Source organism: Dunckerocampus dactyliophorus, chromosome 13 (assembly GCF_027744805.1).
Source record: "Dunckerocampus dactyliophorus isolate RoL2022-P2 chromosome 13, RoL_Ddac_1.1, whole genome shotgun sequence".
NCBI classification, from domain to species: domain Eukaryota; kingdom Metazoa; phylum Chordata; class Actinopteri; order Syngnathiformes; family Syngnathidae; genus Dunckerocampus; species Dunckerocampus dactyliophorus.
This window is the reverse complement of record NC_072831.1, coordinates 30,572,342-30,585,234: the sequence shown is the minus strand read 5'-3', so window position 1 is coordinate 30,585,234 and position 12,893 is coordinate 30,572,342. Positions and strand designations below refer to the sequence as shown.

The following is a 12,893-nucleotide window of genomic DNA, read 5'->3' as shown; positions in this document are numbered from 1 at the left end:
ATAAAATACAATAAAATAATAAATAATATATATACTGTGTATATATATATATATATATATATATATATATATATATATATATATATATATATATAATATGTCAGACATTTACAATGACTTCACTGACCCTGTTACACCTGTCCATGTCTGCAAATGTGTGCTTTTAGCACAACTTGGGTGATGTTTGCTTCTGCAGGACCAATGTTGTGAGTAATTCTACTCTTGGGAATAAAGTATCCATGTGTATTTGTACCTTCAGTTCATTGATGTCTTGCACGCGGCTGCCATGCGTGCTGTCACTATCTGCAGGACCTGATCTGGGGTCAGTGCCATGTCAGCGTCTATGTTGTTTTCCAACTGCATGTTCATGTGATGTTTTGTGGCTTCTTCCGCGCATGCCAGCCTTTTTTCTTCCTCTGCATGATGCCATTTGTTCTGAGAAGATGGCAGAAGGTGCTTGGTTGATAACTGCAACACGGCAAGGCGACATGTTGCAACTTGTTCTATAAGCTCGTGGAAAGGTTACAACTTGTTTCAAGGTGGCACATGCCAACTAGGGCGGCACGGTGGCCATGTGGTTAGCATGTTGGCCACACAGCCAGGAGATCGGAAGATCCCCTTGTGTGGGTTTTCTCCGGTTTCCTCCCACATTCCAAAAACATGCATGTTAGCTTCATTGGAGACTCTACATTGTCCATAGGTATGAATGTGATTGGTTGTCTATATGTGCCCTGCCATTGGCTGGACACCAGTCCAGGGTGTACCCCGCCTCTCGCCCCAAGTCAGCTGGGATAGACTCCAGCATACCCGCCACCCGAATGAGGATAAGCGGCATAGAAGAGGACAGGTGGACATACAGTATCAACTAAATGAAAAAGTCATTGAAAGGTGAAACGTGTACGCTGGCTTGAAGGCGACACCAGGAGAACATCAAAGTCCACAGAGTCCAGCGGAGACGCCAAGACAGATCTTCCAGGTCTCCTGACTGTGTGACCAACATGCTCACCACCTGGGGAATCATTTCGGTGATTAAAACAAAAAATATGTGAAACGAACTGGTGAGTAAAAATAAAATACAAAAAATAAGCATGGAAAATAACAGTAAGCACAGAATAAAATAAAATAGAATAGAATAGAATAAAAATAGTAAAAGAAAAATTGGATGAAGAATGACAAAAAATGTAAGCATGGGGAATAAAAATAAGCCAAATAATGTGTATGGAGAATAACAAATAGGCACTGAAAATTAAGGAAAAGTAAGTGTGGAGAATCAAATATAAAATAAAAAAATAGGAAAATGAAAAATATACAAAAAAACGTTAAATTAAATATTGAAAAAATATTTACCATCACAAGCTTGTCATCTGGTGTTTACACCAACGTATCAAGTACTCATATCACGTGTTTGTGAAAGGCAACGTGATGGAAGAGGGAGCCCAGTGAGTGGATACTGCACGTGTTATGTTTGTACAGCAGAGGGCGCCACTGCGCAGCGGAACAATCAGCACACGTGGGCGCACGATACCAGTCAGAAGTTTGGACAGCATCCAGCAAGCAGGTCCAAATACTGAAATGAAAATTCTCCACAGGTTCTATGATTTTGCTTTATCGTCACCAGAACCACCACAGTGGTTCCATCAGTAAGTTCTACCTCACCAGTTGGCTTGCAGGTCTTCTTTGCTGCTTTGATTCACTTGGGCTTCTCCTGAACCTCCAAATGTCAAACATGTGATCTTGTTTATGCCAAGCATGTCATGCTCTGATAGCAAACGTGTTGTGTTCTGTAAATCCAACATGAGGTGTTCTTTCTGTAAAACCACGGCCTCTCCGACCCCCACCAGGTCTTCCTGGTCAACCAGTGTCAGGATAACTGCTTTCGGTATCTTTCCCGAGTATACTTCAACATGATCACAGGAGGACTGACAATCGAATCCTGCAACCTTCGCGTTGGGAGACGACCACTCTGCCACCTGGGTCACGCCGGCCTGCTGTGCTCCAGCGAGCATCAGTGACCAACGGACGTATGAATAATATCAATCAATAATAAGCTGCAGGCTAAAATTCTTCTTTCTCTGCTCGTGTGGGCGGCACTGGAGGCAAGGTGTGTGACATGTCTTGCCCAAGGACACGACGGCAGCGACTGGGATGTTCAAAGCACCCCCACACACACACACACACACACACACACTTTCTGGACGGCTTGCACTACCCTGAGAACCTCTGCCAGCAAAAAGAGAGTATTTCTTGCCGGGAGCCTGAAGAGAACAACGTGTATAGTGTGTGTGTGTGTGTGTGTGTGTGTGTGTGCGTATGTGTGTGCGTGTGTGTGCGTGTGTGCGTAGTCAGTCCTCTGAATGATTGACAGGCTTGCTGCTCTCCCTCCCCTCCCCGCGCTTCAAAAGCCCCGAGGGCCTCCTTTGTATCGTCTTGGTCTGCGTCTGTCTTCCAGCTGTGATAGGTGCTATCAGCGCCGGCCCCCCCGCCTGCCATTGTTTGCTGGGCTTAACTGGATTTACAGTCTGGGACAGCATGTGTGTTCACGTGCACGTCGCCTTAGAGACAAAACAAAAGCTCCTGTCGAGGGGACGTGATCATGTCACCGTCTTCACCGCCATTCTTGATTCAGACGTTTTTCGATAACAACAAATCAGACCCCAACCCCCACCCTAACTATGGCCATGAAAAGTCCCGCGAATCATTGGTACCGTGCTGGACCTGGGTGCCAGTCCCTCTCTCCTGGTCCCCGCTGGCCTGCGTTCCCACCAAGCATCCAAGCCATTTCTTAGACTTTGTGGATTATTTCCAGTCTTATTTGGAGTCGTTCTGATCATTCCTTTCACGCAAGGTTGCTGCTGTTGTTACTCGCTAGCAAGGGGGGGCGATGGTCATAGTTCTGATGAGTCATTTTGTGCAGGTTGTCATTCATCTTAGCGGGAGAAGCAGTCGCATGTATTATGCGACACACCTTTCCTACATGAGTCACTCGGGGGCTCCTGAAGCAGCCGAACAAGGCAAAACTCAGGTGTGGGAGGCGTCGGGTAAGGCCGTAGAGCACGACTTTCGGTCAGCCTCGAAGAGGTTCTGGCAAAGCGTCCAACGCCTCAGAAAGGGGAAGCGGTGGCCGGCCCACGCTGTTTACCCCCAGCCCCCGCCTCTTGACACGGTGACCTGTTGCTTACAGGATCCGGTTCAAATGGCTAATCCTCATCTTCGGTGTCCCGCTGGAACCATGAGGTCCTGTTCACATTCCCAGGTCTCATCTTAAATCTCGGGGGGATGGGGCCTTCTCTGTCCCTGGTCCGAGACTTTGGAATGGCCCGCCCCCAAACATTACATGTGCACAATCACTGGAGCACTTTGTCGTCATGGAAGTCTTCCTGTTACGTAACACAGGTTAACCTGGGCCTTGTTTTATTGTTTCATTAGTGTCGTTCATTTGGTCCATTGTTTTGACTTTTTGACTGTACAGCACTTTGGGCAGTTTACCTGCTATAGAAATACATTTGACCTTGACCTTGACCTTGACAGTGGGGATGGAAGCCTGCTGAACTGGACTGAGGATGCATAGAAGCATTCATATTTACAATGTTTTTATTCAGAGCACAGAAATACACACTATTATGCACCTCTACTTTGTTTTTTTGAGCTATTATTTTTGGAGCAGCACTTTAATAGATTTTTTTTTTACATAAAAAAAAATCTATGCTTGTAATGTTTTGACTTTATTCCCGTAAGATTATGACTTCATTTTCCAGAAATTCCAACTTGATTTTTGTTTAGTTTGCTTCTCATAATATTATGACTGTAAAAAAAAAGCATTTTTTTTTCAAAATTTAAACTTTCCGCTACTCAAATGTTTTTCTTCATTTTACGTGACTCTTGTAAAATTATGACTTTTGCTTTTTGTCCATTTTTCTCTCCGTATTTTTCATTTTTGTAAAAAAAAATTTTCTTGATATTTTCCAGGTAGTTTTTCTACTTGTCTTTTGTCCCACAAGATTTGGACGTTACTCGAGTAGCAACTTTTTCCACAATCTATTTTCCCAAAATGACAACTTTATTTCTTTAGTTTCTTCATCCATCCATCCATCCATTTTCTATACCGCTTCATCCTCATTAGGGTCGCGGGGGCATGCTGGAGCCTATCCCAGCTGACTTCGGGCGACAGGCGGGGTACACCCTGGACTGGTTGCCAGCCAATCGCAGGGCACATATAGACAAACAACCATTCACTCACATTCATACCTATAGACAATTTAGAGTCGCCAATTAACCTAACATGCATGTTTTTGGAATGTGGGAGGAAGCCGGAGTGCCCGGAGAAAACCCACGCGCACACGGGGAGATCTTTAGTTTCTTATGTTGTAAAATGCTGTTTTATTGTTTTGGTTGCTATCTTCAGTACGTGTGGCGGGCCAAGAAGAAAACAGCCACGGGCTGCAACTGTCCCTCAGGCCGCACTTTGGCCACCAGTGCAATGATTGCATGAATATCGCCTGCTTTGTCAAATGGACGGGACATTGAGGACAAAGTGGACATTGGTTTCTTGTAGATGTTTTCTTGTACAGTACAAAGAAGTGTTGAAGGTAGGAACGTTGGACCAAATGAACCTCATTGTGGTGGAACGGCCGTGACATGTTGGACTAATCAACAGACTCCAGTTCCACATCTTTTTCTTCTTCAGGTCCATGGTTCTCCGCCTCCTGGAGGCTCTTCTCTGCGTGGGAGGGTCCTTGTGTGGCGTCTGTGGGCACGACGTGGAAGACGGCGATCTCCTTCAGAAGAGCCTGCTCGGCTTTCAGCTTGGCCAGTTCCTCGCTCAGAGGGGTTTCCGAGGTAGGAGGGCGCGGGGTGGTCTCCTGCTCCTCATGGTGGTCCTCCTGGGCAACCTCCTTCTCTGCCGCCTCAGCATCGCCGGCAGCTTGCACCTTCTCATAGAGGCTCTTCCTCTCGCCTTGCAAAGCCCTGCACAGGTTCTCCAGCTTCTGGTTCTTGATGATGAGAAGCTCCAGCTCCTTGTCCCTCACAGCTTTCTGCAGCAGCACACAAATAATGAGCACGTGTTGAGTTCGTGAACGAGCGAGAACAAAAGCTCCTTACATCCGCCACCATGTCCAGCAGGCTCTTGTTGCAGCTGTCAAAGCGACTCTTCCATGACTGACACTCCTTCTCCAGCTTTCTCATCTTCTTGGCCATCTTAGAAGGCAGCAAAGGTGTTAGCGAGAAAATATTTAGCTTCTCTCCCCTCACAGCCTCGTGGTGCCGTGAGAAGACGTCCTTACTTTGTCCATGTCCTGTTTAAAGCCGCTGTAGACGCTGTTGCTCTTGGAAACTGTGCCCTGGAATTCGTCAAACTTCTGCGAGTAGACGTCGAGCTGAGGAAAACATTTAGCAGGATGAGTGTGATGAGAGGCGCTACCACCACGCTACCACCTACCTGCGCCTTCATGTCCGCCTCCTGCTCCTTCAGCAGCCTCACCTGCGACTTGTACTCGGCGGCCTGTTGCAGCAGCTGTTGGCAACGTTGCACGTGAGCATCGGGGCGAGCGTGAAACATTCTCACCGTTGACGTACCAGCTCCTTTTCCAGCTTGTGCTTCTCCTCCGCCTCCTTCAGCAGCATGTTGGCCTGCGTCAGTTTGGTGTCCAGCAGCTTCTCCTTCAGGTCTCGGTGCTTGAAGACCTTCTCAAGGTTCTGGAAGACATTTAGGAGGAAAGATGTCCCGTTTTGCATGAAATCAATAAATCTGCTTGATTTGTTCACATTCACAACCTCATAATGTGTTTCAGGGTAAAAAGGAACACCATAAAATGAAACACACCAGTACAGTTGTTGCAAAAGAAGTGCTGCTCTGGAATACGCTTGAAAAGTCAGCATTTCAAGAAATGCTGCAAATGTTAGCCAGCATGAATTGTATGTGAGAAAATGTCACAACGACAATTCCACAACGGTGAAAGACAACATTAAAAGAACTATTGCATGACAGTGGTCCCTCGTTCATCGCGGGGGTTAGGTTCTAAAAATTACCCGCAATAGGTGACCTCCGCCAAGTAGCCAACTTTATTTGTTTCCAATGATTCGATATGTTTTAAGGCTGTAAAAGCCCCCACCAGACACTTCTCTCAGACAGGCATGAACATTTCTCTCTTGTTTAAACACTCAACGTTCAAACCTTCCTTTGAGTTGGAGTGATCAACCTACCAGGTTGGACACAACAATTCATGAATAGTGTCTCACGTGTATTTCACTCTTCCTCCTGGCGCGTTTTTGCGTCCTTGTTAAAACTTATTGTTGCTGTCGTCCTGGTGCCTTTTTCCTCCTCCTTTCAGGTAAGATTAATTTATTCTGTGACGGCAATGAGACAGCAGAGGGCAGCAGAGCAAGCGGACTACATATTGTGACAATTTGTTAAGCTGGCAGATGGCTCTGGCAACAAGACCAAAGTTATTTGTATCTACAGTCGCTGTGATTTCACTCATCCAGAAGTTTTTTTATTGTCATTTATGCAGCGGTACCGTGGCATACGACTGTTTTTTTTTTTACATGTGAGCCATTGCACTGCTTATTTTTTGCTTTGAACCGCAAGCATAGCCGAGAGCAGCTATTTGTGGCCTTGTGTCAATGTGACCGTGGCTGAAGACAAGAATGTTTGGAAATAGCTCTAGCAGCACGCTAGCTAGTGACAGGGAAAGAGTTCAGCCTATCAGTCAAACCTACGTAAATTATAGCCATCTAATTGGCCTTATTTATGATGGATTGTGTAAAACTATGACAGGAACCACATCAAATTAAAAGCAGGAAATGAATACAGAGCCACCGTCCACCAGTACCAGCCTGGAGAGGTTGTGTACCACACGTATGCACTGAATAAGGCCATCAGATCTTAGCTTTATGCATTCCCACAACGTAACGCCATATCAATTTGCATGTGCTTTACATGTTTCATTTTTTTGAAGTGTCGGGTTCCCTCTGAGCGGTTCCGTCAGAAGTGGGGGAGCAACGTACCGCCTCACGCTGGTCGTACTGGGTAATGAGGCCCTTCAGCTTCTCGGCCAGGGCGCTGTTCTCCTGACATAGTTTGGTGTTCCGGCTGCTGTGCTCCTCGATCTGGGCCTGGATGTCGCTCAGCGTTCCCTGGAAGTGGGTGGTGATCTCTTTCCTCTTCAGGTCGTCCTCCCGGCACCTTTGCAGCGTCTCCTCCTGCAGTGCAAACATCAACATTTGCGTTTATCTGTGGATTTATTTACTTACATCGGATGAATTGTCGATGGACTTTTTAGCCATCCATCTGTTTTCTATACCACTTGTCCTCACTAGGGTTCAGGTATGCTGGAGCATCCCAGCCGTCTTCAAGCGAGAGGCAGGGCACACCCTGGACTGGTGTCCAGCCAATAGCAGGGCACATATAGACAAACACTCACATTCATACCTATGGACAATTTAGAGTCTCCAATGAAGCTAACATGCATGTTTTTGGAATGTGGGAGGAAGCCGGAGTACCCGGAGAAAACACACGCGCACACGGGGAGAACATGCAAACTCCACACAGAAATGCCCAGGGGAGAATCCAACCCAGGTCTTCCCGATCTCCAGGCTGTTACTGTGTTGGCCAACATGCTAACCACTAGACCACCGTGCGGCCTTCTATTCATTTTAAAGTCTTTAAAAAAATGTTTATAAAGTTATTATTATTATTGATATATACGTACTATAAGTCAGTGATTATTTATATTTTTAATCAATTTGTATTCATTTTTTCATTTTTTTAATATATTCTTTTTTTATTAATTTTTTATTTTCAATCCTAAAGATGGATTTTTAAACCTTAGTTGTTGTTTTTTTTATTATTATTATTATTTCAAATAAATGTTCACTTCTTTATTTTATTGTAAAAGTGGAGGTGGGGGTTCAAAAAATGCTTACAAGGCACCTTTGAGGTATTCTTTTAATATGTTTTTGTAAATAGTTTTTTTAATGCTTTCCGTTCATTTTTATGTTTTTATTGATTTGAAGTTCTGTTGTAAAAAATGCATAAAAGTTATGATTCATATTTAGTGTACTATATGTGATTGTTAGTATATTATTTTCATGTATTTGTATTGATTTTGGTCTTATTGATATCATCTTTTTCATTGATGTATTTATTGAAAATGCTTTTTTTAAATGTTTATGAGCTTTTCTTCATTCTTCTTTTTGATTTCTTTTTTAATTTTTTTCTAAAAGTGGCTTGTCTGACTTTTTTCACGGCACCTTTAAGGTCTTGTTGTGCCTCTGCAGTTCTCGGCACAGTCCCTCCAGTTTGCTTCGTGCCAGCACAGCGCGACTGTGCTCGCTCTGCAGCTGGTCCTTGTCCTTCATCACCTGCAGCAGCTTCTTCTGCAGAAGCTTCAGCTGCTTCTGGTCGCTCCTGTGCTCCTCCAGCTGCAACAACAACAACAACAACAGCAGCGAGGCCGCTGTGGTGAGCGGATGAGAGTCTCCCTCCTCAGAGCTCTGCCCGGCACGGACTCATCTGAAGACCTTAATCCACTCACCAGCTCAGCGTGCTTCTTGATGGTGGCTTCCAGCTTCTGCTCGGGAGTGTGGAGCTTGTTGAGGCTCTGCATGAGCAGCGTGGCTTCCTTTCCTGAGCGGCGACAAGTTGAGCTTTCATGGGTGGAAAGGGCGCCTCCACGCACGCTTACACGGTACATGGCGATGTGTAAGCACTCGTCCACGAGGACGTGCCGTGCTTTGGATTCACGTCTTTGTCCTACCCAAACCTACCCAAGTTCTTCAGCATCTTCTTCTCCAGCTTCTGCTCCCGTCGGCCGTCCTTGTCGGGCCGCACGTCCTCCGCGTCCTCCGGCTCGGCGGAGACGTCGTCAGCCCGGTAGGTGGCAATGATGTCCTCCAGCTGCTCGGCCAGGTCGTCCGTGGGGTCGACGTTCGAACCTCCTGCCGGTACCGCCTGAGTGCTGCTCTCTGGACAAGCCTCCATCTTGCTGCCGTCGTTTTCTCTTCATATGACAACCACATCAACCCTGGCTTTCACGCATCCACCAATCAGAGGGCAGAAAAAGGCTGACGTGACGCTACGCCTGCTAGCTGGCCTTGTGAGGCCAATCTCAAATTTGGGGGGTGTCCAAAGGTGTTTCCCTGCCTGCACGTTCAACCACGAAAGGATGCAACTTTGCCGCTTGGACATTTTGGAAAGCAAAAATAATGCAAGCAAAAGTATTTTGTCTTATCGGTGAAAAAAAAACATGATTACGATCAACTGCACTCTTCGCTCTCTTTTTCCTTTTCTTTGACAAATATTTGACATTTCTTCTTAAATCATCTTTATACATTTTTTTTCATGATATTATTATTGAACCAAACCTCATTTGACAGAAGTGACAACTTTTACCAAAATGATGTGGAATTTTTCAACTCTATGCCTAAAATCACATCATCATTTTTCCTCCTCATCTTATCACTTTATTCTCATGACATTGCAACTTCTTTTCTCATTAGTATACAACCTTCTTTTCTTCATATTTGGACGTATTCTGACAGTGGCAGCTGTTTTTTTATATTTCTGCTGTTTAGCTTCCAATTTTCTAATTATTTCAACTTTCTTCTTGTCAATTTTCTTCTGGTAATATTTTGGCTTTGTTCTCATTACATGAGAAATTTATTCTCATAACATGATAACTTTATTCTCATCACATTCTCATAACATGAAAACTTTATTCTTATAACATGATATCTTTACTCTCATCACATTCTCAGAACTACTCATAATATAACTTCTCATAGCATGAAAACTTTATTCTCATAACATGATATCTTTACTCTCATCACATTCTCAGAACATGATAACTTTATTCTCATATTATAAACATTCTCATAACATGATATCTTTATCCTCAGAATATTATAACTATTCTCATAACATGATAACTATTCTCATTACATGATAATTTTATTCTCATAATATTATAACTATTCTCATAACATAATAACTTTATTCTCATAAAATGATAACTGTATTCTCATAAAATGATAACTGTATTCTCATAACATGATAACTTTATTCTCATAATATTATACAGTAATTATAATTATTTTTGTGATATTATGACTATATTCCCATCATATTTTGAGCGGGCCAATAAGAAAAGAGTGGGCCCTCGGGCCGCATTTTGGACACCCCTGGTGTCGTTTGCCTTCTAGTCGTCCTTTTGTAAATGTGACACGGTCGGCGTGCATAAAATTAGCGCGGCGCCTTCACGAGCAGAGCACATGGCACCTGTTCCGGAGCCGCAGGCTATTTTAAGAACTCCTTTTATGGGCAAAACATTTCTTTATTTCCCAATCCGACGCTCCTGATGGCGGCGGCGGCAGCTGCGCGTGCAGAAACGTGCATTTCCGAGGCGTATTTGCTGGAAATGGTCGGTGGTGGCGCATGCTTTATCCGGCGAGCGTGCACACCACCGTCACACTGGGACGGAGACGCGAGTCTTCCGGTGTTATGACGCAACGCCTGCAGCTCCTGACACTTGCACACACAGCACGCGCTGGATGTTAGTTGCATGTTAGTAACGTACGGGACACAGCGCACGGGGGTCTTACCGGGACCGAGGGCCAGAGGGGGAAAGGAAGGAGTGCGGAGGGGCTGGGACACGCTGCCACCACCACAGCTGTGATAAGACCGCCTCAAAATAAACCCGGGGGTTGTGGGGGCAGGGACGCAACACTCCCAAAAACAGCTGCGATACACCCCCGCCTGCATGATACTTGTTTTGTTCCTAGCGTCGTTATTCACAGTCTGACATCAGCAGATCGATCATCTGGTCATCAATAAAGCCACGGAGTGGCATCTCACGCCAGTCAAAAATCCTCTATATCACATGTGTCAAACTGGTGCCCTGGAGGGCCGAGACGCTGCAGGTTTTCTCTCCAACCAGTTTCTTCAGCAGGTGATTTAATTGATGAGCTCCTTCCCTCAAACTGAAGGTGTTGATCATTAAAATCATCTGCTTTAGTGACTGGCTGGAAAGAAAACCTGCAGTGTCTCGGCCCTCCATGGCACCAGTTTGACACCCCTGCGTCTATATCATCCCACTTTTATTTCAGTCATTCTTATGACTTAAACAGTCGGTGTACAGTCCCTCGTTTATCGCCATTCAAGCGTAATACGTAATATTCATATTACTATCACGCTAGCTTTCAAAAAGTCATTCCTTAATAAATGATCGCTGTTTCACGGTCGACTGTGGCGCATTATTACTCAAAAAATACAGTACAGTCAAACCTGTCTTAGCGGCCACGTTTATAGAACGGCCACCTGCCTATAGCAGCCACTGAAAAATCCCCCACAGAAAATGTACGTGTTATAGACCCTGTGTATATGTAAGCCGCCCTGCTTCGCGCACCTGCCCGCACCGGCGCTCGAACAGAACCTTCGTAATGGGAGGCGAGGGCGCTGACCGCGCGACTAAAAGCCCAGACCGTCAGCCACGTGTTCAGCGCAGCTCTTAAGGCAGAGGGAGTGAGGTTTTACCAACATACACTCGCACAGCCTCACAGGCTGGCATCCGTTACATATAGCGGTCACCTGTCTAATGTGGCCAGCGGCCACCCATTTTGTCTCCCTTGGTCAATATCTGACCGCATATAGCGGCCAAAATACCGACTCAAGTAGAAGCTTCATGCACAAAAAAGTTTTGTTTTTCAGTCAATGAAGCCGTCGTGTGTAGACTTTAATTACTGAGTCCTAGCTCAGTCACAATCATTCACAAGATCCACACAAACTGTCAGTTGTTCCACATAAAAAAAGCCGTCTTCTTTGGAGCTTGTTGCAGACAGTGACACCGTTTATTTCCTGGTGTGAGACAATGTGCACTGGTCAATACTGTAATGCCGCTTGTTGTGGGGACTCACTCACGTCAACGATGCACTTTAATCGCTTTATTAACAGCGGTTTATTAACCTAGTAGTTCTTTACAACTTTTATCCACAGTCCCACAGTGCCCTCTACTGGTCAACATGTAACAGTATAATTACATGTATCTGCAAACACAACAAGCTTCTAATCACAGACATGTTAATATGTGCAAATTCAAAATGGCCGCCAACCTGTCCATAACGGCCACTTGCCTATTGCGGCCATTTTTGCCGTTTCCCTTTTGTGGCCACTATAGACAGGTTTGACTGGATATGGGGCATACCGTATGCAGTACTAGCTACAGTATATGTACTGTAGTACTAGTTGGCACTAATTTTCCATTATTTCAGATATACATTACTTTAGATTACATTACGTTACAGTATGTTACATTACATTACATCAGATTACATTACATTACGTTAGATTAGATAATGTGTAATCTCATTATGTCTACTATATTGTGTAATAGGAGTGTAAAGGTGTTATTTCATGTCTAGAGGGCTCTAATCATGTTAAAATGTGTATTTAGAAGGTCATTAATGCCATATTATGTCTACTATATTGTGTAATAGGATTGTAAGTGTCCCAAAGGAGACTGTACTTCCTGAGAAGACTGAGGAAATTTGGCATGTCCACCACAATCCTGAGTTGCTTCTACAGATGCACTATGGAAAGTGTCCTTACCGCCTCCATCACTGTTTGGTACGGTAACTGTACAACACGTGATAGGAAGGCACTCCAGCGGGTGATCAAGACCTCACAGAACATTGTTGGGGCAGCCCTCCCCTCACTGCAAGACATTTATAAAACTAGAGTCCTACGAAGAACACACAACCTCATCAAGGACAGCACACATCCACAACACTCATTATTCACACTCCTACCGTCAGGCAGACGCTACAGGAGTTTGAAGTCCAGGACCACAAGGCTGGCAAACAGCTTTTACCCACAGGCCATCAGGCTTCTCAACGAAGCA

General features: G+C 44.8%; 1 protein-coding gene across 5 annotated transcripts; it reads right to left on the bottom strand.

Moving 5' to 3' along the window:
• Positions 1-3,057: 3,057 nt before the first annotated feature.
• Positions 3,058-10,885, bottom strand: txlnbb (taxilin beta b). Of its 5 annotated transcripts, none has more exons than XM_054797651.1 (10): positions 10,600-10,885; positions 8,767-8,999; positions 8,535-8,626; positions 8,251-8,421; positions 7,006-7,200; positions 5,575-5,694; positions 5,438-5,512; positions 5,283-5,375; positions 5,101-5,196; positions 3,058-5,033 (listed from the first exon to the last, which is right to left on the bottom strand). In XM_054797651.1, the coding sequence occupies exons 2-10, from the start codon at positions 8,978-8,980 to the stop codon at positions 4,644-4,646; spliced, it is 1,446 nt and encodes a 481-aa protein (XP_054653626.1). In that variant the 5' UTR covers positions 8,981-8,999; positions 10,600-10,885; the 3' UTR covers positions 3,058-4,643. The 5 variants fall into 5 exon arrangements, with proteins under 5 accessions (XP_054653626.1, XP_054653624.1, XP_054653625.1 ...); XM_054797649.1 differs by having other exon boundaries at positions 8,767-9,027; positions 10,600-10,620; XM_054797650.1 differs by having other exon boundaries at positions 8,767-9,023; positions 10,600-10,617.
• Between the last annotated feature and the right edge of the window lie 2,008 nt (positions 10,886-12,893).

What these genes read in the sequence shown, in the direction of transcription:
- txlnbb (XM_054797647.1), bottom strand. Translation starts at nt 8,980, where the DNA reads ATGGAGGCTTGTCCAGAGAGCAGCACTCAGGCGGTACCGGCAGGAGGT. An exon ending in AGTACGACCAGCGTGAGGCG is followed by an intron (nt 5,695 to 7,005) that starts GTACGTTGCTCC and finishes AATGTCTTCCAG; the next exon opens with AACCTTGAGAAGGTCTTCAA. An exon ending in AGGCGGACATGAAGGCGCAG is followed by an intron (nt 5,376 to 5,437) that starts GTAGGTGGTAGC and finishes TGTTTTCCTCAG; the next exon opens with CTCGACGTCTACTCGCAGAA.